Genomic DNA, 27,112 nt, shown 5'->3' on the forward strand with positions numbered 1-27,112 from the left:
ACATGTAAGTAAACATGTGTTTTAGCTACATTTTTTTTTTTAAATTCATCTTTTTTTCCAAGGAAATAGAGGTCGAGAGTATTCAGGGGGAAAAAAAGCTGGAAATTGCCAGGGGGGGTTTGTAAGCCGAAATATAAAAATGTGTAGCATTTAATTTTATTGCACTAAAGAACCTATTATATTCCCGACTCTGGAGAACAATGTAAATTATCTCCTCTCAGAATGGAGTTGTGCCAATTCTCCACGTGAACTAATCACACAGCTCATTATGCATAAGGGTATTAAATTATGAAGAAGAAACCTTCTGCATTCCAGCACAAAGCCCTATGAAATGTTAATAATATGCCCACAATAACCCAATACCATGTCTTCTTTGCCCTCATGAATATTTAAGTAAACAAATTATCCGCCCGCCTTTGATAAAGATAATTAGCATTTCACCGTTATAATTTTACTGACCCCTCTCTGTCTCCCTCCCTCTCTCTCTCAGTTTCGCTCGCTCTCTCAGACCGGGAGCGGCTCTATAAAGTTTGCCGTCGCTGCCGAAGCACCTACAGAACTCCTGCAGATGAAAGGGACAGGGAACCGAGTCACATAAAAAAAACGAGATATCTACAAGTCGTTAATATTTTATCCTTATTAGCTTATTAAAGAAAAATAATAGCCGCCTGCCACCCTTTTCCTTTTTTAAAATCTAATTACCAACAGACGGTGCCGCGCCGCCAGAAACATTCGTTTCACCCTTTTGGTTTTAATGATCAATGATTGCTCCATTAGTGCGCTGTAAACCGCAGAGTGCAGCATCCCAAACACGCCGAGGACGTTCAAATAAAAGCCTGAGAAGCAGCTGAGCAAAGACAGTCCTGAGCACACACACACACACACACACACACACACACACATACTCTCTCACTCTCACACACACCACACAACGGCGCTAGCACATCCGTAATCAGGGCTGCCATTATGAGCAGTAATTAACCCCTCTGTCTAATGCAGACCATCAAGCCAGGCTGAGCACAAAGAGAGAGAGCGAGCGAGAGAGAGAGAGAGAGAGTGTGTGTGTGAGAGAGAGAGAGAGCGAGAGAGAGAGAGAGCACCAGAGTCAATCAACCAGCGCCTGCCACTGGGTACCAGAGCCCCACACAGACAGACAGACAGACAGGCGGACGAAGGGGTGAAAAGACGGATGGAAGTTGGTTACCTGCAGGTGAGCGGTGTCACGACCGGAGTTGACCAGGGCGAGCGAAGCGCAGGCGAGGAGGCAACAGGGGTCTTCTGTTGGTGTTTGTGGTGAGCGCAGGCGGCTGGGTGTCACGGTTGTGGTTGTGGTGGTGGGGGTGGTGGTGGGGTGTGTGCGTGGGGGGGAGGTGGTTGTTGCGAGGTGGAGGGCGATGGGGGGGAGTGGGGGTGGTGGGAGGAGGAGAGAGAGGCGCGCCGCTATCTGTGTCATCGCCGGCCCCGTGTTTGTACAGGCTTGCATCACAAACAGACGCAGCGCCGCTGCCCCGAACGCCGCCCTGCACACTGTAGCGCCTCACCCGCTTCCCACCTCTACTCACCCGGCACTGGAAAAAGTAACCATCAGAGCCACGGGCAGACGTGCAGACGGGGCCCACCTACTCAGCACCTCCACACGAGGAAAAAGCGCAAAAAGAAAAAGAAAAAGTTTCCAGAAATGGAAACGATGGAAACAAGTAGCCCGCCACTGTCACCGAAACGCATCACAATGACCCCCCAGTGCCACCACGTATCATTTTACTGCAATAGCGGAAGAGATTATTACTGAGAAATAGATGTGTGTGTGTGTGTGTGTGTGTGTGTGTGGGACCGCTGTGTGTGGAGGGAGAGAGAGAGAGAGAGAGAGAGAGAGAGCGCGTACGCCGGCTGAAGGAGCGGCGGAGGACTTTGGGCGCTTTCCTCTACTGAACCTCTGGCAGCCTCGCTCCACCGTCTCCCAGCTGGTGGAGCTCACGTCTGCTCCTCTCCACTCCTGCGTGTGTGTGTGTGTGTGTGAGCGAGAGCGAGCGAGAGAGAGAGAGAGAGAGAGAGAGGGAGGGAGGAGGGGGGGTGAGCGCGCGGACCAGTATCAGACTACACACACGATTCCATTCCACACTCTGTGCAGCGTTTCTCAAGACACACACACACACACACACATGCTTACACACTCACACACAAACACACACAGGAGCAGGACCAGGGATGCAGCGTGCCGGTCGCACGGACGAGAAAAGGTACGTTAGCTCTTTATTCTCGTGCGTGTGGGGTATGAATGAGATTAGAGCGCTCATCCTCTCATCTTAAAATGGCAAAGTGCAGAGTCTCTCTCTCTCTCTCTCTCGCTCTTTATTATTCTTTAAATAGCATAAAAGTTCAAGAAAAAAGGCAATTTGCCACTTTTATCTAACTGGGCTAACTACCCTTACCGGGAGAACATAGCAATGCTTCATTTGAAAAAACACACACAAAATGGCACAGTTGTGTTCCCCGTGCAGGGTGAGAGAGAGAGAGAGAGAGAGAGAGGGAGAGAGAGAGAGAGGCGCAAAGTAGCCTACCTTTAAAGCTACGGCAGAGAAATCCACTCCCCAAAGGAAGAGTCATTTGAAGATATTCTCAAAAGCCTCGAAGCGTTAACATGCATCAAAAATGAGGAGGGGGAAAAAAATGCCACCGGTTGGAAATAGCATCGGAGAGAGAGAGAGAGAGAGAGAGAGAGAGAGAGAGAGAGGGGGAGAGAGCGAGTGGGAGGGTGGGAGAGAGAGAGAGAGAAAAAACTAGGTGACGCTCACTGTCAAGGCCATCATCAGAGAACTATTTACACAATGCGCAAAGCACCATGCTCCCCGCTCCCCTCGCCGCCGCCAGTTCAAACCAATCAGCCGGCTTGCTCGGCGTGCCGCGAATCACGGGACAAGTAAATAAACAATAACAAACAAATAAATAAACATAATTCACTTATGCAGCCTGATCACCAAGGCCGGTGTGCATGGAGATGTTGTAAAAGGTTTAGCATCGGCATAATATAAAAAAATATATAAAAAATAATTTAATAATGATTTAATAATAATTTAATAATAATTATCTTCCCTTATAATATCCATCAGATAACCTCTCAAAGGCAACTTTACAGACATGAATCAAGTCCTGGTTTATGACGCTTCAGTGTCACTGTACGGTAAACACTGCCAAAAAAAGAACTAGACGAGGACATTTTCAGCTAATGGTATTTTGTTGGCGCATTTGTCAATTTGTTGTTTTTCCCCTCCTTTCTATTCCCCCCCCCCCCCGTTTCTTTTCTCTTTTACCCCAGCATACCACAGATGTTTTTCTTAGCTGCTCCGGCAGACAGGAATCTACTCACAGGGAAGAAGAAAGCCTCCCCTCTCTCCCCCAGGAGAAGCGTCCCAAGCCCGGCCTGCGCCGAACAGATGCAGGAGAGCCGGTCCATCTGCTACCAGCTCGCAGCGCCACATGGGCCCGCGAAGAGATTTAATACCGCGGCTCGTCTGCGCAAACACCGCTGGAAACACGAGTCGCTGGGTTGCGGGGGGAGGGTGGGGCGTTTAAGGTGTCGAGAGGCAAAATTCGCAAGCAGGCCCAGAAAGAAAAACATGAATCAATGCACTTTTATTTTGTGATCATGTATGAATAACCCAATACTCAATATTGATTTTTTTATATAATAGTTTACTAGAACCTTTAAAGCTGAATCACCAAAAATGATGTAATGTCTGCAGTAAAGTTATATTTTTTTATATCTGAATGTACGATGTGGTGACTTCTTCATACTACTATAGATTTAAAAAACGCAACATATTGCATGTATTGTACTGTGTCCGATTCTGAATTGCACATGAAATCGCCCACCCTAGGCTTTTTTTTTTTAATTCAGGAAAAGTCCTTGCCGTTAACTTTGGGCAGAGCCCACTTGAACTCGGCACGGGGCGCAGCGCCGGCATGATTAAGCAACCTCTGAATAGGACATTATCTGCAAAACGCAACTGGAGCATATTTTAACTGCGTGATATCATTAGCGCGGCAGATTCCCACGCCGGGGCCTATTTTTCATTTTGCCTCCGACTCTCCAAGCCGAGGTTAATAATCACTAAACAAGTAGGTGGAAAAGGAGCAGCATAAAATAGCTGCAGCTACCAGCTTTTAGTGCTTTTTTTTGTCATTAAAAACGTTGTCCAAACGTTAGCCAAGGCTATAAGTCATGAAAATTCAAATGAAATGTAAAAAGCCCAGAAAATTACAAATGGGCAAAAACAAATGCAGAGTACTGTCATAACTCTCTCTTCTTCCAAGGTCAGCGAAGACCAGTGGTCCTGACCAGTGGAATGTTGGCTGGCCCGTGGGTGAACGCGCGGTCGGTGATGCTGGTTGGCTGTGGGTGGTGCTGGTGATGATGATGCTTCTGCTGCTGGTGGTGCTGGTGTGGGATTGTGTCCCTGAGCAAAGGCATGATTTCCATAGCAACCCCCTCTAACTATTAATTTTCAATTAGAGCAGACACTAAGCACACTGCCCCAGGCCAGCAGACAGCGTCAAGGGCCCATCACACACTCACACGCGCACATACGCACACACCCGTACACACCCGTTAGAAGAGAGTCTTTATGTTATGTGCTTTCTACTGCCCACTGCCTCTTTAACCTTGGTACCCATTAGAGAAGAAAAAAGAGAATTAATTTATGTTAAGGAGAGACAGACAGATGGACGGGCAGACATGCAATTTATCACCTTGATCAAGGAAAATACAGCAGCCAATGGAAGAGGCTTATTTTCCGTCGTCATCAAAGCTGTCCGCTGCGTGCATGTGAGTGTGTGTTTACGTGTGTTGCTCAACGCGTGTGTTTTTGTGGCGGGGGAAGGTTGGTCGAGAGGTGGCAGGGGGATTTATCCACTTCAAATCACACCCCCATCTCTCCCTCCATCCCTTTATTTTACCCTTCTGTCCTGCCACCTCTCTGTGGCGTGTCTGAAGGCGCTCTAAAAGGCCACGCCCCACCAGCTCTCGCATTTCCAGCTGCTTGTTCGGTGTATATTAGCATTTCTGTGCATCGTTAAGAGAAGGTGACATTTCAACAAAGGGCCTTAAACACACCAGAAACGCATCATCTTTGGTGTAAAACACACACACACAGAGCCACACACTTTAATCCCAAAACTGCCATCTGACTTCTATGTTTAGTTTTAATGACCGTTCTCACCCCAGATCAGTGTTACATCCCATAATGGTCCATTAGGTGCATATATATCAGAGCCATTACTAAACATTGTAATATACTGTACATAAGCACCCGCGTATCCATGGCAACCTCCTTCTTTTGCCTCTGTGTAGTCAGTAGCCTAATGAAATTCCTATTAAGTAGCACATAATGACAGTGTCCAAATATATTTGCCGCGATATTTCACAGGACGTGGGGAGCCGGGTATTGCAGAGGTGATCACAACAAGGCAGGGACACGTTTTTAATCTGTCATTAATCTGCACGGTAACAGCCCTCGCCTGCGCCCGGGTGTGAGCGGCAATAAGCACTCGGCGCACATGAAAACAAGGCAGTATATCAGCCAATAAATGAACTGTGGCCGACGGAGACATTTATTTATTTATTTGAAAGGCCACTAATTAAGAGATGATGTGCAATAGTCCGGCAAGGCAAGGCTAAAAACCGAGCTTCCCCCTGTAGGCCTGGTGTTTGCAGGAAGCGATGGCCCTTCCTCGGGGGGGTCTCCGACGCTTGGGAGCCTTGGTTGAGAAAGCCCTGGCCCCGAGCCCAACAGGACATCCCCAAGTGAGTGTTTGCTCGACTCAATATCAATAGCCCAAGTAAGCGGCCCACGAGGGCGGGGAGGGAGTCGAAGTGCCCGGTCCTCCCAGTTCCTATTGAAAATAAACCTGCGCTGGGGGGGCGGGTCCCAATGCAAAACAATATCAACTGGGAGCCAAGCTCTTCCTTTTAATGCTAGTGTTGAAACCTTAATTCAAATGCAACATTTATTTCAAACATATATTCAAACCTATATATATATATATATTTGAGAAAAGGTTCATTTAATAGACACGTTTCTTATATTTGTTTATAGGAAAACATAAAGTGGTCACAACAGTTGCACAGGTATTGTATATTGCCAGGAACATTCCCCCACTCTTAGCCTTCACTAAAATAAATCATGTTTTCATGTTTGCAAATTGAAAATTGAGAGCAAGTTGCACCTGTAAGAGTATCGGTGGATTGACAAGCGATTCTATATTCTGGACGCTTGCTTCTTGTTACAGCGCTACACTCTTTACCTTACACTCATGCACCGCTCTCATTCACTCATCCTCTCTTTGTGTAAGCAATATCTGTGCTGAATCTCCACATCCACCCAGGTGTGTTGTATGTGCACGTGCGTGTGTGTTTGTTGCAGACGGGGGTGGAACTCGAGTATACGTTTCAGCAAAAGAGAAAATAAAAGAGAGATGAAATGACAGAAGTCAGACAGTTCAAGCTGACCGGGTACTTCAAACAGAAAAGGCAGCAGCGAGAGCGACAGACACTCTAGGTTAAATTGGCTCATTTTTCCTGAAGCTCCTTTAAAAAAAAAGGAAAAAAAAAAGAAACAAAGAATGACAGAAAGGAAGAAAAGGAGAAAAAAGTGGGGCTTGTTCTTCAAAAGCATATTTGAATTAGATGCCGTTGATGAAATCAAAAGCCTCTGCCGTGTGGGTAAATTTAAACAAGCAAGAACACCTCACAGCAGTTTACCTATTACGGCTCCGATTGGAGAGCAGATGAAAGCGTCAGCTACAACAGACAACTTCCCTGCGTGGGAGATATTATCATATTGTAAAGGCTGCCAGTTATATTAGCCTCCTATTTGGGGGAAAATAACAGGATATCAGCTGTCCTCGAGGCTGAGCCTAGCATGAGAACGAATGAGAACTGTGATTTTTCTTTTTTTTTTAAAGAAATGAGATCCGACTGATGTGCTAAAAAAAAAAACACATGACGTAAACTTAGAACTCCAGGTAAAATGCAGTCGATATCCCCTGTAGCTACTCATAAATGACGAGAGGCCCCGCCCATCATTCTACCTGCAGGAAGGGTATCCAATTTAAACCTGGACCACTAAAAAAAGTGCCAATTCCAGGCAATAACAAAACGAAAAAGTTTGGGGTGACGCTTATGTGGCAAACAAAGATGTAAAAAAGGTGGTTCTCTGGCCTCTGGCATCAAATGAGACATGATGCTGGTATTGGATTCTGAAGTGAGGAAAGACACTGATCAAAGGTATGAATGTACTGAATGGGTCACAAATGGTGTTACCAAACAAGCAATTTATACTTACTCTAACCTAACAGTGAGGATATGTCTGTTACTTTAGGTAGTTCTTAAACATAAGATATGATTTGAAGATTTTATAAGTGTTTTAAACCTACCAACCTTGATCCCTTTGAAGTGAGTCATGAGTAGAAACAGAAATCATATACACGATTAATAACGCAGCCCAACATAATGCAATAGTTTAAAAGTGAGGCAGAGCGCTGCACAAGCGGCAAGTACCACAGCTGTGTTCCGTTTTGCGAGTTTAGGGACTTTGAACAGTCATGGAACAAGCGTGCAAACAGGCCAAACAGACAAATGTAAACCAGTCATTCATACTAACGGCACGCTAAAGCAGTCCAGGCTGTACGGCAGCCGCGATGCACAGGCAAGCGTGCGGCTGAATCTATCTTGAGCTCTTTAGCTCTGCATACGGTCACGTCACCACACCCCGCCGTCCTTGGCTCAGGAGTTCAACGCTACTTGAGCAGACACCAATTAGGCAGAGGGGTGAATATAGGAAAATGGCATCCCACCAAAGAATAATAAACTCATTATATGGAAATATCAAACCTAACCATTCGCCGTGCCACTGCTAATTTAAGCCTAATTTTTACTAGCCACTAATTCGGTGAGGGCGGGGAAAAGGAATTACATCTGGAGGTAATTCACTACGTGGACCAGTGCCCAGAGAGAGAGAGAGTGAGTGAGAGAGAATGCGAGAGAGAATAAAGGAAAGTATTGAGGAAAGTGGGAGTTCCAGGCAGCGAAACTGCACTTTTCACAAAAATGTTTTCATTGTGCTGTCATCAGACTGGGAGAGGCAGACAGATAGACAGATAAATAGAGAGAGAGAGAGGGGGAGAGGAAGAGAATGAGAGGGAATGGGGGGGGGAGGCGGGGAAAGACCTTGGAGGCCGTTGGGGAGGACAAAGGGTCACGAAACAAACTCTCACAAACACACATACATGCACACACGTCACACAACCAGATCTACACAATAATAAAATACGGTTAATTCATCCTAATTCACCTGAAATGCAGTCACTGTTTAAAGCAATCCTTTAGAAATGGAGTGTAGAGAGGCACCACAACAAGTCTTGAGTTCCAATACAATACTGTGTTCACTTATTTAAATAAATGCCAATATAGCTTCCCTTTTGCAGTGAGCATATGAAAAGAAGGACATTTCGAAACTTGAAACTTTTGAAAGGTACTAAATGTTCCCCAATTCCTCTATCTACATCGCTGAACATAATCAGAACTACCTGACTACTGTACTATAAAATTCATTCAAGACTTCAACAGCCAGAGCAAAGAGCACAAAGCTCCTCTTGAAGAACATTGGACAATTCCCAAGACCACAAAGGAGTCGCCCACACAAACAAACCTCCCACCACACCATGGACAAAGAGAGGTGAGCCCAATGCTTGGATTTCCAGACATAAAGTGTGCAAAGCGGTCTTAAAGAAGACATTCAAATTCAACAAAAGAGTTCTGGCAGCGGAGCCCAGCACCAAATCAAACACACACACACACACAAACACGCGTACACTGACTTTCCGCTCTTGAACAGAAAATGTGTTTTCCAAATGAAAATAAACGGCGGCCCGGCTGGTCGGACGCAGTTAAACTCAGGAATATGGGATCAAATAAAGACTCCTGTGGCGGCTGAAAAGGAGAAATGAAATGGCTTGCGTGGGGGGGTGGGGGGGTGAGATGTAGCGGGTAATAAAATTACCCCCTTTATATCTCCCTAAACGGCACATGTTCCTCTGGAGTGGTTAAGCGTGCGCCCGCTCACTCAAAGACAGTGTGGAAAAGTGCCAATTTTTCGTTCCGGAAGATTCCCCAAACGATATACTTCTTGTAATCTCCAGCGCCGCAATTTCACTCAAAGCCGCTCTAACTCTTTCAAGGAGGTACTTTTTTTTTTTCTACTTGACAAAACTTCCCGCTGGAAGTTGCCTCAATGACGCCCGGCCGGGGAACACCTGAAGAGGGCCGCGTTCTCGTCTCATCGGAAGCCAATTGCTGAGCCTTGTAATGACGATCGCAGAGTGGTCCCAAACCTGCATCTGCTCGCTACGCAACAATACGCTGAGCTGAAGCGCACTCGTGAATGTAAACCATCACCAGTAAGGATGAAATAGGAGGAAAAAATTTTAAAAATATATATATATATATATATATCGACGGTAAAATGAATGCATTAATCGTTGCAATTCATTTCTAAAAACGTTGAACCTGTTTAACACAATGAATAACACGAATCACGATTACGATAGCGATTCGCGATCCCTACAGAAAGACAGTGAAGGAGTTTTAAGGCCGCATTTACTTTCAAACAGAGTAACACACTCAAACATGGGAGCAACGCTGGTAGTGTGTCCATGTGCGTTTGGACGTGCACATTTTTTTGTCGTCCCCTTTACTGTGTCTTGGGGTCTATTTATTCCAGATTATTTCACTGAAAAACATGCAATTAGTCAACCATATCTATAAATATAGATAAACAAATATGTAAAGCTAAATATACACACACACACATACATTTTCATGCCAATTTAAACCAAGGCAATTCCATTTGACTATGTACAAACGGACTGAAAGCAAAAATCATAATTGATTTGTCTTCTTTCATAAAGTAGCCACAATAACGTTCCCAGCGCATTTTAGCCACGGCAGGCAGCTATATCAGAGCACATTAGCAAACAAGCACAGCGCATTATAATTTCTAATCCGGCCCTTATTAAAGTTTCGGTAAAAAGCTTTGCAAAGTGAAATGAACCACTTGTCAGTTTGGTTTCTCGCTACCTTAAAAGCCGCGCATGTTCTGTAATTTGAGGGGCCAAAAAAGCCTCCTGCGATGACACTGAAAACAGGACAGGATGTGTGATTCCACTAAACACAAATGGCTGCCATTAAACCCAAGGACGGCATGCAAATTGTAATTGTTTATTCAAAATTACAAAGAGGGAGGTCAAAATGGAAGCATTTACGTGGAAAGAGGGCAAGAGTAAAAAACAAACAAAACTGATCCCCTTTCAGGTCCACGTAGAAACATCGTGATGCTTCCAGTGAAAAGAACTATAGTCTATAATTTGGTGTTAACTCAACTTGTATTCAGTTAAAAGCCTATCTGAAAACATGCTTCATGTTTGGGAATCTATGGACAGTTGCATTATGGCCGTTCCATGCCAAAACCTCACCATGCTCTCATCTTGCTGACCGTTGATTTACACTCACCATTTAATTTCTTTAAACCACTTAAGCACAATACTTAATAATCTTATATTTGGGGTCTGGATAAAAAAGAATGAGTTTAAGTGAGTGTTTTAAGCCACCCGTGTTGCCAGATTGCAAGAAAATACCTGTCGCATATTTTTACTTGCATATCTGAAATGGATTCATTTTTCTATGTTGCTTAATTTAAATGTAACAAAAGATGATGTATATGTTTATATCCAACTGCCTATGGCAATGTTTATGATATTTAAACACATTTAAACATCTCAATCCAATCTAAATGTACTAATATAGGGGTAATTAACATTAGTTCAATTTACAGATTGGACTGAAAAAATGGATATTCAATATTGATGAAGCGTGTCTCAACTGAGGTCCTGACTGAGCATCCAAAATCAAACTGATAGATATGAGTGACAATTATCGATTAACAGTTTTGTGCACTGCAGGTAAGGTTTGTCACAGCCCAGCATGTTCAGGGGACTGAATGTCCATTCTGTCTTCTTTTCGTTTCTTTCTTTTTTTCCACTTTGGCAACGTGTATATATGTAGAGACATTCCATATTCATTAAAAACTATGCAATACAGGTGCTAATGACTCTTATTGTACCTTTTTGACCTATTTCCAAACGTGCATATCAGCATTTCATAATCCTATAACTTCAGACAGCCAAATGCACAGCTGGCAAAATACAGATGTGGACTCTCATGAAAACCACGTGAAGTGCTTTTCTGAAAACACTTCTCGGAAAGCGAAGGAGACGAAAGGAAGCACATGTTTAAGTACAGCAATTACCAGCATGGCTTGTGTGTGACATTTCTGGTTTACCCTACAGGCTTGTTGTTGCACACTTGTCGCGTAATTAAACCGTTTTCACGAGTCGATCTTGTTTTGCTGAGACTGAATTAATCTGTCTGTGGGTGCTACCAGCCCGCAAGCGGGCATGGAGGAGGAGGCACGGACGTACACAAACGCTACCTTCAGCGCCCAAACCAGGCACTAATGAAGACGTCGGGTCATTTAATCAACCTGTTAAGGCTTAATCTTGCCCTGCAGGAGTTTTCCACGCCCACTGGCTTCCAGACACGGGGAACATCTGTCTGTTACTATTCCTAATTCCTCTCAGAGTTCATGTCTTTGAGTGCATCACTCCTCTGCCGTCTACTCACACAGCGCTGAGATGGAAAAGGGATGCCTCCGACAGTTTGAAAGTGGCCAACAGCTGCTGCTGCGTGCACACACACACACACACACACACATACACCATTCACCTCCCCAAACAAACAGCAGACTCTACTTCAAATACATAGCTGGACTATTAGGTAATCCCTCCGCCTTTGTTCTGACTCACTCAGCCTATGCTGAGCAGTGGCCGGCCAGCCTCCATCTTCCACTAAATAATAAAAAAGAAATTCCAAACTCTGCAGCCCTCAGACTCCAGGCATAAAACCCCAGCCATTTAATAAATCTCCTTCTCTTCGTAACGCTATATTCTATATGTTGTAACCAGCTTTTTATTTATTGTATTTTTTCTTCCTCTCGCCGGCCCTCGTGACGGGATGTGGATGGGAAAAACAGGGGAAGGAGGGTGGCGATACAGGGCCCTTTTGTTTGGTTGGCTAGACAAATCTGGGCTTTCCCTCAGGACATCCAATACCCTGCAAAACAGCCGAAGCGGTGCCACGGTAGCCCAGCATGCACGCTCTCTGGCCGCGATCGGGCCGCCCGCGTTATTGTTGCACATTCAACCGCAGAGTTTTTAGGGAGTTGCTTCCAACAAAGCCTGACAAATAAATGAATCGGTGTAGAAAGGTTAGTGAGGACAAGAGGTGCTGGCTTCTGGAACCCAAACCTGGACGGTTTTCACGGTTTTCCTTACTGTTTTTCGTTACGAAACAGGTTAAATGTATTGGCTTCTCTCCCCCCCCCCCCCCGCTCTCTCTTTTCATTCTGAAATCCAGAACATGAGGCTAAGCGCAGCAGATTGTCAGAAATGTGGTTTGGGGTGCGGGCCGCAGTCCAAATTTCCTTGACAAGTTGCCACAAGAATGAAAGGTGAATGTTCCATTAGCAGGTGAGTTCTTTTTTATACGAGTCTACAGTAGTTCCGTTTCAGCACACACACACGCACACAAACAGAGGGAGACCGCAATTACCAATGCAAGACATGCTGAACTTTTCACACCTTTTCAAAGCCGCAAAGTTGGCCGTTTTTTCTTTTTTTTTGGAGGGGGGGGGGGGGGGGTCGTCCTCTCTGCAGCTGCCGCTGCCACGCTGCACTAATGCAGGGCGGTGTCATATGAAAAATAATCCCCTCCCCCCGTTACCGCAAAGCCGGTCATTAATGAAACACAGGCTGCGCGGTGAGGTCATGCAGAGTCTAGATTTCAGCGGCCGCACTTAAAAACCGCTCCGAGAGCGCGGGGGCAACACGGACACAAATCACATTCCTGCTCTTGGGCGCAGAGAGAAAAAATAAATAAATAGGAGAGAAATCTGGACCCCCCCCCCCCCTTCACATTTTCCTAGTGCTCAGCAAACAACCGTCAACTTGCTGCTCCCTCCCTAAAAAAAAAACAAGCCCAAGTTCACAACGGGAGCAGAGACTAAACAATCAGATTCCAGCCAAGGAAAATGCTAATCAGGTGCGCACACTGTAATGTTACAGGATGTCTCACTCCGATCGCCAGCTATCGAATCACACAAAGGAATCTGACCGCTTGCCAAAGGCCCTGCTGGCAACGCTGATAGAAATGGTCGAACCTCTCAGATTGTTCAACAGCGAAATACATGACAAAATGGTCTCCTGGTCAAGGGATTGATAATAAAATAGTAGCCGTATAGTGAAACCTAAAGTTTTTCATGGTTGTAGTTAAAAAAATGTTGGGATTTTTCAGACTCAGAAATGCATCATCTAATGGTTGTTACTTATAATGACACCTATAACGGACATTTACAGCACACGCTGTCTCAGGAAAACAAAGAGCATCCTGAAGGACCCCAGGCATCCTGCACTGTCACTTTTTACTTTCCTGAGCCTCAGGACAATTCACACAAGCACATCACGATTTAGAAACAGTTTCTACCCCAGTGCCATTAGGCTATACAACACATAGTATGCACTGCACTTAAATTACGCACAACCACTTTCATATGCAACTTATATATATTCACCCTTCTGTGACTTATTATTTATTGCTGCTGCACTTTGTCTTCTATGTCTTCTATGTATCATGTTCTATGTTCTGTCTACGTGAGAGAGGTTTTCAAGTAAGAATTTCATTGTGCTCTGTACGCTGTACTTTGTACATATGACAATAAACTTCAACCTCAACCTCAACCACCTAATACAGACGAGCCCTTGTCAGTTCTATCTTCTATCTGGAATAATGCTGATAATCATTGAAAATCAATGATCTGCCCCAAAGCCGACTACAACATAAAACTTAATGTACAGCAGCCTGGTGCTAGCCTAAAGAGTTCTATTAGTACTTTCAGCCTGTTGAGCCCTATTTGTCTTTTGTTGACGTTGTCACCTTGAGGTTTTGGGTTTTGGAGAATTGTCAGGCTGCTTTGTACCAATCAGTAGAGAAATAACAGGCTACACATTCAGGTCCTAAATCAGGGTGTTTACGTGGTAGGCAGACACATGTAGGGCCTAGAAGACAAGCAGGTCATGAGCCTGAATTTAGGGTCAGAGGGGTTCAGGTGAAGAGTCAGGCCTTTGTGGCCCTCTGATTGCCTATAACGATGGAGTCACACCTCCAGGATCTACCACTTCCAACATACCGGCACATTCATAAAACAAAAACAGAGCCACAGGGGATTAAGCGAAAGGGGAAAACTCTCTCTCACATACACACATACACTTTCCCCACACACACACACACACACACACACACACACACGCACAAAGGTAGCAGGCCTCAACAGCAGATGGTAAAATTAACATTTCAACAGTACCTTCCTTTCATGTAGGTCTCAGCAGAACTGTTTTTTTTTTTTTTTGCCCTTTTTTGGGGGGTTTGGAAAGATGCAGGGGCTACAGAAAGCATCTGGAAACGGAAAGAGGGATACTGGCTTATTGCTCCTGATGGTCCTCGGCCATGAAAAATTAAATAGGTCTGTTTTGCAGGTTTGGCTCTCAGGAGTGCCCTAAGCTGTGTTGTGGAAACATCATCTGAGTAATTTATATGTGAGAGAACACCTGGTGACGAGAGAGAGAAAAAGAAAATCCAGGCGTCCATTATTTTCATGCCATTACTTTAATCCCCCCATTTCCTGTAGTTCACTTACAGTCAGTCTTTATTTAGGGTCATATGAAATCAATTTGCCCCCCTGCCCGCCCAAATTATTTATTTATTTTTATTTATTTTCCTTTCTTTTCTAAAGTATTTGTAAAATGTGTGTAATCTGTCATTTCACGGCATTCTGGAATTGTAATAAATCCTGCAAGAACATATAGGATTACAACAGCAGGCAGCTGAAATACAGTCCGTGTAGGTGCTCCTCTCTTTGGGGAAAATTTATCCAAAGCCACAGACGCAGATTACAAGATTTCTCATAAAAATTGGATCCAATGATTGCATAGATCATATCAGTGCAGATGTCTCTTTTGATTACAATCTTTCATTTTACAAATTTGATTTTTTTTTATTAATGCTTAATTAATGCCTTACAACAACAACTAATACTATTACTAATCATTTGTTCAGCTATCTCAAGCCTACTTTTAGCTTGACAGTGGGATCCTGGATGATGCGACTGCAGTCTTGTTTTGCATCAGTACACAAATTGAGATTAAGGTCAAGAAGAGAATTTGCATGTTGCACTTTATGGATATTGTTCTAGTTTGTTTTTGATCTCTATATTGTTTATTGTCTTTTTAATAAGATCATTTCATTGCTCTTTCATAATGTGTAGTTTTTTCCCCACAATCTGCATTGTGCTGCTCGAGAAACACCAATAGCTAGAACCAAATACGTTCGTTCACATACTTGACCAATGACTTCTAATTCTGAATAGGACACGGCGGGACTGGTTTGGTTTTAGGGTATCCCTTAATTACGTTGAAAGACACTTGTAGCTTTCTGCGAGCCCTGGTCAAAAAGTCAACATTTTGTACAACAATGTCCCTGTACTATAGAGGAGCTGTGGATTCCACACAGGTGGAAACAGTGGAATAGACCCTGTTTGACCACGCCATCCACTCTTCTGACAGCCTCTAGGCCTAGCATGGAGGTCTCCCATGCAACCACCATCCAAGTCCAATCCAGCTTGGCTTCAGTGGCGTGAAGTCCACATTGTCCACATACAGCTCTGTTTCCTGTTCATTACGGTGCCATAATACATTATGAAAGAATAACCACAGAAAACAATAAGCCAATTGAGATATCAGAGGCCAGCTCCCCATATAAACACAAGTAAAAGTCCTCACAGCCTCACCTGTTCCAGCTCATCCAACCACGCAAGTATGCGCCGGCCATTAATTTGGACACAGTTATGGCTAAATTACATGTGTTCCACCTCTGTGACATTTTAAATGCAATTAAAAGCCGGTTATGAAAGACTGGTGAACTTCCTTGTGATGAAGGAAATCGCTTCTGTGATTAACATGCAAACGAGCTCACGCTGGCAGAGTAGATTGGGGTTTGAAAACCTCAATTACTTTTGTGTGATTATCTATTTACCAGTACACAGATTTCCATTTTTCATCTTCAGCCTGAGCCGAGCACGCAACCGGGCTCAATTACACTCCCACCTTTATTTACGACGGGCGGATTACTGGAAATAATGTGAATTGTGTCCATTTTTCATCGAGCTGTAACGTCTTTTTGTGCGGCGACTCGGCGGGCACATGGTCTGACAGTTCTGAGCATTTCTGTTCTGCTGGAAGCCTGAACGGCTCACTTATTTCCCCCTCTGACTGCCATTTTGTGCACGCCTAATAATGGAACTTTTTAAATGCACAAGCCATTACCAGAACACCGTGGACAGACGGCCTCCGCTGAATATCAGATGTAGCAGATTTAAATGAACTGCAGCCATAGTTAAAGCCTTATTATGTTTCAGCGTGTTGATGTAATTATCAGCGGAACGCCTGGCAGCATCAGAGGAATCCAATTTAATTAATTTAACCAGGTGAATAACCACAGAATTCCTGTTGTAGAAAATTTACATTGAAAAAAAATTGGCTGCATATATTTTACTGGTCACCTGACATAATAGGCGCACTCAATTTTTCAATAAATAATACAATTAAGACAATAATTCTTACAGCTGATCAAATCCCAGTAGAACAGTCACCTGTCACTCATTTACATTTACAGCATTTATTATCCAGAGCAACTTACAATCAGTAATTACAGGGACAGTCCCCCCTGGAGCAACTTAGGGCTAAGTGTCTTGCTCAGGGACACGATGGTAATAAGTGGAATTTGAACCTGGGTCTTCTGGTTCATAGGCGAGTGTGGACAAAAAATATTCTCAGAAAGTGATTTTGGATGGTAGTGGGTAACACACTCACCTGTGAACCAGAAGACCCAGGTTCAAATCCCACTTACTACCATTGTGTCCCTGAGCAAGACACTTAACCCTAACTGTCTCCAGGGAGACTGTCCCTGTACCTACTGATTGCAAGTCGCTCTGGAAAAGGGCGTCTGGTAAATGCCGTCAATGTAAATGTAGAATTTCAACTAGTGAAACTTGTTTAAACTGGATTTTTTCCCACAAAAATGCTCGCCCATTCATTCTGTTTTATGACCCTTAATACGCTCAAGGGCGAATGTTACTGCAATTGTAGTTAAGACTATGAAGTCTACTTTACCTTGCCTTACTTTATATCTAACCAGGGCCTAACCAGGGCCTGTGACAACAATCAGTCCCCATTACAGCTTTAATAAAAGAACAGAAGTCTGCAAACCAGAAATGATTGATACTTCTATTATCATTAAGATTATAAAGACTGTATTTTATGCAATCCACTTTTTTATTTAATGCACAATGGCATAAAATTATATTAAAATAAATCTTTTAACCACATAAGCCAGGCAGAAAAAAAGCCGAATTACAAATTATTTTAATGAGTCTTCGAAAAAAAGTGTTATTGAGATTTAACCAGAAAGAAAATCTTGAAATTGTTTGTTTGTGTACCTTGGGTGTTATGAGGTCCTTCTGACTATGGTCATCCTTCATGACCGTTCACATGAAGAGCCATTTTATGTACACTAGTTCAAAAGATCAAACATAAAAAAACCCTGTTGCTTCAGTTCAAGGTGGAGAGGGAGGAAAAAAGGAAACAGTGCCATCAAGTGATGCGTCTGAGCATTCCTGAAGTGCTCAGGCAGGGTGAGAGGGGTGGTGGTGGGGGTGGGGGCGTCGCCAATCGGTTCCAATCTGCTGAGAAGCGTACTGTACATCTTTCATTCTAGTAACTGCTAGATATGTTACACTACTTCAAACCTACACATATAATTAGACAGGAGTGTGGTTCCTCAGTATACCGCGTATGGTGGGTGGAACGTGGGGGTGGACTGCTGTCTGTGCTAAACAGCAATAGGCTGCAGGTAAGGTATGTGACGTCAGGGAGCTGAAATTCTTCAGATCTAGTTTGTGACAGGCGAGATCCACAAAACATGGACAAGGACACTATTATTAGGAAAAATGTTTATCTGAAACACATAGCACTTTACATGGACATTGTTGTTGATGTTCCAATTCACAGTTATGTATGTATGTTTGTCTGTGTCTGTGTTGAAATCAGGTGAAAACAGATTAAAATATTGTTAATTGCCCAACTATAGAGAAAACCAAAGTAAGTCACATGAAATGTTTATTCCATTTATTTCACTGTCTGCATGATGATTTATTTAACAAAAATGTACATAAATGTATGTAATTTACATTTTTACATTTACAGTTTTTAATATGGGTTGTAGCAAGCTTAATTGTGTCTTAATTGTTATTAATTGATTGGAAAAACATGTGATCAATTAGTTACATTATTTGTATCGATTTTATGTATTTCCATTGTATGTCATGCCTTTTGTAAAGCCACTGCTGCTAGCTACCTATTGGACCATTTCTGCGTGGTTTCTATCTCCAGCCAGCACTGGGATATGAATTTATAAGCATTCTGGTCCTTAACCTTCTTCGTGCCATTTGCTTATTGTTGCATAGAGGTGCACTCAGGGACAGGCCCACCATCCCCAACACAGAAACATGCACACAAGCCCTCGACCGAGAGCGGCAGCAAATTTGCATTTAATTAAAACGTATATAAAAGCTAATTATATAAATAAATGAGACCTTGCTTTGGCATGGTGCATCAGAGGGAGATTTTCTGTTCATTTCCAGTGCTGTGAAGTATTTAAACTCCCCAACCGCTCCCCCCCCACCACCACCACCAAAACCCGCTCTCAAGCTCTGCTTAAATCTATTGATCTGTGAAACACTATACTCATGGGAGGAGATTCACTTAATATTATACATCTAATGGTGGGATGAGTAGCGATTATGCCATTTGGTAATTAAGTGTCTTACAAACCGTCTAACTGACTGGATGTCAGAAAGAGTCACTGGAGGTCGACGTGATTGTTTTTCATTTTCACTTGGCATGAGAAACGGGAAGAAAGGGGAGAAAAACGCTACGTGACACAATGGCGTAAACATGCTGATGGTTGTTAGCAGCAACAATATTAATCCTTCCTGTCGTCAAGGCAATAAACGGAGAGAGGGAAAAAAAAGTTTGTAAAGAGTAGAGAAAATAAAAGGGGTAAAATTTTATATTTAGAAATCTCATTAGTCTGCTCATGCATGGTTACACAAAAGCAGGTTGTTGAGTGACGAACAGGCGTTGGTGTTGTTGGCATGAGAGTGCGTGTGTGTATATGTCTGTGCGTTTCGGCGAGGTGATGTGGCGAACGAGGCTCAAACATCCGGCTGAGGCGTGGTGGGGGGTTTAGACGTGCAAAATGTTTTTAGCCGACTGTGATCCCGACGCAGGTGCCTTCAACACATATGCACTTAAAAGCCAATTTGCTGTCAACGTTTGGCTCCTAATCTCTACTTACAGGTAATAATTACCCAGTGTTACTGGTGTCAGCCTCTTGTTGTGCAGACAGGCAACTTACCATGGGTCCACAGGAGCTCGCTGTAATGTGTACAAAATGAATAAATAGTAAAGAAGACAACTGAAGCACGTAAAAAAAAAATTAATCCAAAAATCCTTTTGTCGCTGGAGAACATTTAAGCAGTTTATTGTGCTACGACAGTGCGTATCGGTAAAAAATGACTAAATACGAGAATATATGCTCACATGCACACACGTCCACACGCAAAAAACGCTAAGCACCTTCTCCCATTCAACTTGCCGTATCTCTGACAAAGGCCTTTTCTCCTAGCCCTGGCACCGGTGGATTCCTGTACCATTTACAGTCAAAGGAAGCGGCGAGGTGCCGAGGGTCTTATTGAACGTTAGGTGGTAAACATTGTCATTGGGACGGCAGGCTGGATTAAATCCCGGTACCGGCATTGAGGGGAACAGTAAGAGGGCTAACGGCGTGAACAATGGTGGAAATGAAGGGCCAGTGTTACGGTGGAGGGATTCTAGTATCTGCCCGTGATGAATACGTGAAAGATTATAAGAGCCGCTCCGTCATTTCCATAACGCGGAACGCTCCCTTTTCTTTACCCCCCACTTCGGCCCGACCATTCACTAAATAAATGAGAAAACTATCAAAGCACTGAAATATTTGACAAAAGGCAGAGAGAGTGAATTCAGAATGACCTCGCGCCTCGCACAATGCGCGCACAGTCCCCACGCATTCATGAGCAGCCGGCTGAGTAAGACCTGGTAGAATATTTATTATTGAACACAAAGCGAATGTATTACCATGTCACCTATACCACTTTACCCGGCCAAAGGAAATCTAATCGGAACGCTGGAGATTTTAAACAGAATTCCAGAAGAGAATATTGCAATAGCAGGGGATTTTTTTTATACGTTTGAGAATGTTGTGGAAGTCTATAGAAAAAGGCTTTTTACTTCTGTAAATGTGAAAAATGAACAGTGCTCATTTAATGTGCTCAGCTTCAATTTTAACCAGTGAAGCCTGCCTATATGAAAAGAGCAGAATTGTAGCCAGTGTAACTGAAGTTAAGCGTTATGGTCAGAGAAATATATCCACATGGTTTAAACTGTTATTATAATAATGAACATGCATACATTATCATTAGTTCTCTTATTATTAATAGTATTACTATGTTTATACTGTATGCCGCATTTAATAGCTTTTATTGTTTAAAAAATGCATTTATTCAGAAAGGTAAGGTATTATGTGGGATCTCGGTTCCACATGAGCAGGATGGTTTCCTTTAAGATGGAATCCAAGACCAAATAATTATTCTATAAAATATGTGAGTTGTTAAATAACTTCTATGAACTTTAACATCAGCATAGAGAGCGTAGAGAGCATTTTGTGGCTTACAGAGTGTCATCATAAAATAAACAAAGTGCCTGACGTTCATTACAACATCAGGCCGTCATGAGAGTGTCCTCAGCGCATAAGTACAGACAGTAAATCTACAACGGGCGGAGCTCCTTGGAAATCCTTTTAAAATCACATGGTTTTGCTTTCTCTGCGAGCCTCTCAAAAAACATTGGACTTGTGAAATTCCTCAGCCATAAAAAAGCCACCTCCTCCTTCGCCCACTCGCACCCCCCACAGCACCCCCTTCACAGTCAGTCCCCGCTACCAAGCACACCCTGCGCCTCTACCACATGTGTTTGTGTGCGAGACTGTGCGTGTGTGGGTGTGTGTGTGTTTGTGTGTGGGGTGTCTATACCCAGGGGTCTGTGTTTCACCTGCCAGATCATTTCAGTCCATTCCAGAGAATTCTCATAAGGCAGCCTACTTTATTTACTTTATCTTCAATAAAATGGTTCAGTGAGCATTAGCAACTTGGAGACATGAGTTTCAATCAGTCCTGTGGCAGCGGCGTCAGTCTGCATTAAAAGCCAGAGCTCTCTCTCTCTCGCTCGCTCGCTCTGTGTGTGTGTGTGTGTGTGTGTGTGTGTGTGTGTGTGTGTGTGTGAGCGCTGTGAGGTGCAGTGGAGGGAGCCACACTACAGACAGCGAGTAAGCAAGTGAGTGAGAGGACTATAATAACTTAGAGAAAGAGAGGGAGGGGGGAGATAAGGGATATATAATAAGAGAAACACAGGAGAGAAGGGCAGATAAAAAGACAGAGAAGCGCAGAAAGAGAAAGGTAAGAGGGACAGGGAAAGGTGAAAGTCTAGAAGAAGGAAAAAAAATGCAGGGAGCCTGAAGAAAGAGAGTGATATGTAATGAAAGAGAGTGAGCGAGAGATGGGGAAGGAAGAAAGGTGAGTGGGCTGAAAAACACAGGTGAGTGGGCTGACACCCCAGGACCTCCTGCTCAGAGTGAGTGACAGCTGAAAGCATGTACTGACCCACTGCCTTACTTAACATGACATGCAGAGAGCAGCTCCACTCACTCTCTCGCCGTACCCCCCATTAGAGCTGCATGATATTAGGGAAATAATCCAAACTGCAATATTTATGTCTTCCACGGCTAATTATTATAGCTCCCATTTCAGCAGTGCACTGGAAGTCTACTGGAATTGTGGTACAGTTGGAATGTGTGGTCAAATTTGTTTGTGCTTTTGTGACGATTTGACTACAGGCACCACAAAATCTTACATTTTTTTTAATAATGACATGTTTTTGTAAAAAAAAAAAAAAAACCTTATATTCTATAACAAGTGTTTTAAGTATGATGTAAGTCGCTCTGGATAAGGGCGTCAAAATGCCTTAAATGTAAATGTAAGTAAGACAACCACTAGGATTGCCAGATTGGTTAGAATAGCATAGTGCATTTTTCTTGCACTTTTTTTTTACAAATGAAATGCAGATTGATGTATCTATGTTAATTAATTTAAATTCAGATTTGTACACTTTTTAAACTGCTCTCAATACATAAAGAGTTTATATTGTTAGTTTTTGTTTCTTGCATGGTGTTCTGGTCCAACATTATTAATGTTCCCAGCCAAGTGACTACCGCAGTCGTTAATAAATACACCCATCAGTCACACAGGTGAACTCCAGGCAATGGACACCGAGGAGCTCCACTGGTCCATAGCGGGACAGAGAGCATCTACAGACAGGATCGGTTCCACATGACTCCCCCCGGGCTGTTATTGTGCGCCGTGGCGTGAGTGAGGGGGCTGCGACTGCGGGAGCGGCTGAAAGACACCGTGTCACCGCCGAAGGAGCCCAAGCCTGAAGTGGGCCCGGCAGGGGTGAAATCAGAGTCCCTCCTTCTGAGCGAGTCGCACCCGAGTTTGTCAACACACGCCCACACCCACGCCAGTGCAGCCTCCAGCACACAAACACCCCTCGCATTCCAGTGTCAGACAGGCATGTGAACCAAATCGAAAGAGTTGTCTCCATGAAGGAGAAAGATCCCCCCACCTCGTCCGCCCCACCCCGTTCATTCCACCAAGCCAGGTAGCTGTGAAGCTGCGATATTGTGTAGACTTGTGGTTTTGCGGTTGGAAAGCCAAATTCCGAGCTGCCGTAGTATTTCCCTCTGTATCACGTTTCAAGCCACGATCAAATGATCACGAGGAACAAAGCCACTGGCCCGCTGCCTTTGTAGTAAAAGCGTTTCAGTGGCTTGACTTGGGGCGTTCAGAAGGCGAAAGCATTCATTCAGCAGTATCAAAGAATTTGGGTCTCTAAAGTACCGCCATGAAACAAACCTTTATTTAAAACATTTATTGTATCATATTAAGGAACTCATGCAAATTATTGACATAAAACAGGACCGCTAAGAACGGTTAAAATGCACTGAGGTACCTTTTGACACAGAAAGACTAAGATTATTAAAAACAAATGTATTATAAATGTGCAAAACTGAGAGACTGAACTAATTTAATCTCATTTACATTTATATGAACCTTCTTTGTGACCAATTATTCCTATAATCTGGGAGTCTCTCAACTCCACAGGAGGCCAAAATCCTTCAGACTGAGTTTCTTCAAAGCTTTTTTAAAAAAGAAAAAGAAAATATTGATGTTGCCACAAAAGAAGCTGAGTGTGACTAGAGCTGGATTTATTCCATGGCATCATGACAATATCTTATGTAAAGATTACATTTTCATTATTTAGCATCAGCATATGGACCAGTGGTTCCCTAAAATATTTGGTGTGCTTAAGTACTGCTATCACCGACATTAAATACAAATGTATTATTATTTATCATGGACTGTCAATCTTGCAGTCAAACACACAGGAAGGTAAGATGTTAACTGTACTACACTGAGGACATTAAGAGGACACACACAGCAGCTGTGCCTACTGAAGAGTCTCCTGGCCAGTATCACTAAAGTTGGAGAACCAAGGACCCAATAGATGGAGCCAAATACGATGTTTTGTAGAAAGTTTAAAAGTGAGCAGTGTTGCCAGATTGGTAGAAACAACTAAATTTATTCCAGTTTATTATTCGCTTACATGTATTTGCTACTCAATTTAAATGTGACAAATGATTGAAAGATCAATTAAACTGATTAAATTATTTCATTTCAATCATATCACATCAGTTTATCTCTTCAAATGCTGTATAAAACAAGATTTGGTTTCCAAATTTTTTATCTTTAGGTCAAGTCAGTAATATCATGGAATATCATGCAAATAGAAGGTGCTTTGTCACCAGGGATCTTCGAATCAATAGCCTCACAGTTTAAAACGGAGCCAACTGTCTTCTCTGCCCGGTGTGAAATCCAGAGACAGCACCAGACAGAGATCCATTTCACAACCCGGATCTCAGGGGAGCCGACGCATTTGGCCACAGACACCAAATCAGAGCCCAGGAACACGTGAGACCAATTCATTGGACACGATCACCTGCGCTTTCTAATTCCCGCCATAAGCAACTGAGGCTGGTGTCTGCTTGCTGTTTTCACCGACATATCAAACTCCTGGAAAAATTCCACAGCCTGGGATATCAGATGCCAGACTATGTCCAATTAGCTCAGAACATTGGCTAAAGGTGAGGAAGTAGGAAAAGATGAAAAAGAGGAGGAACTGGAACCGACTCACAGTCAGTCATGCAGAGGGGGTCGGCTGGTGGTTAACTGATGGAGACCGTTGGGTTTAGCCAGGAGACTGCTGCGGTCCCTCTGAAGGACACTCGGCTCTGACATCTCAGCCCATTCAGAGGTGCTGATTAGCATACCTCCCCGGCAGATCAATAACCTCATCGAGTGAGGCTGTCTCTTCCATCAGGACTGATGGTAGTCAGGGCCGGTGTCCTCTTTGTAACTCTATTCTCATGGCAACTGTCTCTTCAAATTCCCTTTTTCCCCTCTGTGAATCAGCTCACTGCTCTTTTATACCTACCATCACTTCGTTACAGCAGCACATAAACAACAGTTACAATATTTTAGTAAATTGCGTAAAACAGGAAGGAAGAATGGTGGATTCTTGGTGGATGTTAGATTTATGAACATAATGAGAACATTGCAACAAAGGTAAGGTATCTGATGAGAAAAAAATATATATAAATTTATATATGTGTATTCCTCATATATATAAAATGTATATTTTTCTTTTATAGAGACCATCTCTAGACAAGGCTCCTTTTCAGTCATTATGTGTTTTTATCATGATATAATCAGCCTTTGATCAATCCCCAAAATCAAAGGTTAACAGGATTGTAAAGGGTGCACTTCACTTTTTCTGAAATTCGGACCAGGAGATGACAGAAAGAGTAGGAAGTGAGGGAAAAATTGAACCATGAGTGACTACGACTTTTTTTCTGGTCGAAAAAAGGCTTAACTTTAAAATATTCGGGGTGGCTGTGAAAGGGGGATTGACCAATGACCTTATCCCGGGCACACACTGAGCTGGGGGGGGTTAATGGTGGATAAAGATTAGCAAAACGAGGGTCCTGCTTGATCTACCCCTTCCATCCCCAGACCACCTTCTCTCCAATCCAAAAACCAGTCTAACAAAGGGAGCCGCCGATGGGGGGGATGGCCCGGGGGATTTTTTGATATCCTGCACTGTCCTGGGTAAAGACCAGCGGAGGGTTACACTCGCCTACTCCGGGGAAGGAAGACTTTTCAAAACCATTTGGGAAGGAAATGTCCGTCGTACTGGATGGAACAAGAAATCAATTTCAAAGGCACAAGTGGGCAAAGTCATTCATGCAGGCACGCTCTTTAAACTTGCTGAGATATGCTTAATTGCTGTAGATTTTTTTCTTATGCGTGTGTACATTTTTCAGGCTCAAGTTAGAGCAATTATATATTTCTCTCGTGATGATTAGAAGACTTCTGTTCATGGACAGATATGCGTTAAGAGTTCATCTTTGAAGATTTAACTGGATACTTGACAAATTAAAAACTAATATTCAAATCTCTTTAAGGTGCAATGAGAGAATCTCGCTACCACTTAGTCTTGCGAGGCGGCGACTCCTGGGATATTGGCTCCAGCCTACAGCCAAGCCACCCAACCTCGGCGCCCGAGCCTCACTTTAATCATATCTGGACCTCAAAGGCAAAAAGTTGGAGGCAGTGTGCAAGATTAACACACGCTCCAGCTCGGACTGGGAAGGGGGCACAAAAACTCACTGGGCCGACTTTAATCGACAGTTCTCAAACAGTTCTCTGCTATCGCGGCCTGTGAGATCTGCGCTGACACTACTTCTCCATTTTCTATGGAGAACATTTTTGCAATTTTTTAAAAGTCTAAATTCAAACATATTAGGCATTTACTGCAAAGTGAGAGTGCTAGGGCTGCGTTTCCAAATGGTGGCGGATGTTAATGGGTATGGGAGTACGGGTGTTTTTACTCCACAATTTACTCCAACCAGCAGGTAGCATGAATGCATGCCCATGCTTCTAAAACTTAACGTGCACAGTGTTATCACATTTACTAGCTGCAGGGAGACACGTCACAAATCTTAGACCATTTAGGGCATATGGTCAATTTATCGATAAGTTCAGTCTGTATGACAAGTGATTTAGTGTCTAAAATAATGGCTTATGGAATATTTGTCCAATCATCATGACAGAAATAATACTGCTGCAGATGTTTTGCAAGCAAAAAATTCCTAATTATGCCTGATCACGTTACCCAGTCTATATGCATCTGCTACTATGTGAATGCATCTGCTATCCTATTTGAAATGACTAGACAGCATGTATAGGGTGGGGGTGGGGGGTGGGGGTGTAGACCTTGTGTGGATTCACGTCCAGCAAGTATTTTGTGTCACAAAGCATGTACGACTGCTCTGGAGTGCAGGTAAATCTATGAGTGTTTCCAAGTTAATTTCTATAGTATTAGAAATTTATGGCAAATGCTATGCAAATTTAAAACGATCTGAAATTTTACAAATTACTCAGGCTGTAAAAAGGTTTGGAAAACATAGCCCTGGTTTATAATTTTTTTTTAATATAAATCAGCCCATGACAAAACACCCGAGCGCCTTCGTCCTCCCAACAGGACTTAATGATCTGCC

The 27,112-nt window shown here is 43.3% G+C and overlaps 1 protein-coding gene and 1 long non-coding RNA gene across 8 annotated transcripts in view; one reads left to right on the forward strand and one right to left on the reverse strand.

The window, feature by feature from the left end:
* Window positions 1-27,112, reverse strand: part of foxp2 (forkhead box P2) — a 104,577-nt gene that overhangs the window by 69,827 nt on the left and 7,638 nt on the right. For 2 of the 7 annotated variants that reach the window (XM_028954582.1, XM_028954581.1), the window contains exon 1: window positions 1,205-1,756. The exons of 3 other annotated variants lie outside the window; for them this stretch is intronic. In XM_028954582.1, coding sequence (XP_028810415.1) covers window positions 1,205-1,483 — 279 coding nt within the window. In that variant the 5' untranslated portion in view covers window positions 1,484-1,756. Of the gene's footprint in view, window positions 1-1,204; window positions 1,757-1,882; window positions 1,953-2,558; window positions 2,653-27,112 lie in introns of those variants that run through there. 2 more of the 7 variants (XM_028954587.1, XM_028954584.1) reach the window with 2 other exon arrangements.
* Window positions 1,969-3,766, forward strand: LOC114764720 (uncharacterized). The gene is made up of 2 exons (XR_003742542.1): window positions 1,969-2,237; window positions 3,314-3,766. It is a non-coding gene; the product is annotated as an uncharacterized LOC114764720 (long non-coding RNA).

The sequence above is a fragment of the Denticeps clupeoides genome, chromosome 15, assembly GCF_900700375.1.
Source record: "Denticeps clupeoides chromosome 15, fDenClu1.1, whole genome shotgun sequence".
NCBI classification, from domain to species: domain Eukaryota; kingdom Metazoa; phylum Chordata; class Actinopteri; order Clupeiformes; family Denticipitidae; genus Denticeps; species Denticeps clupeoides.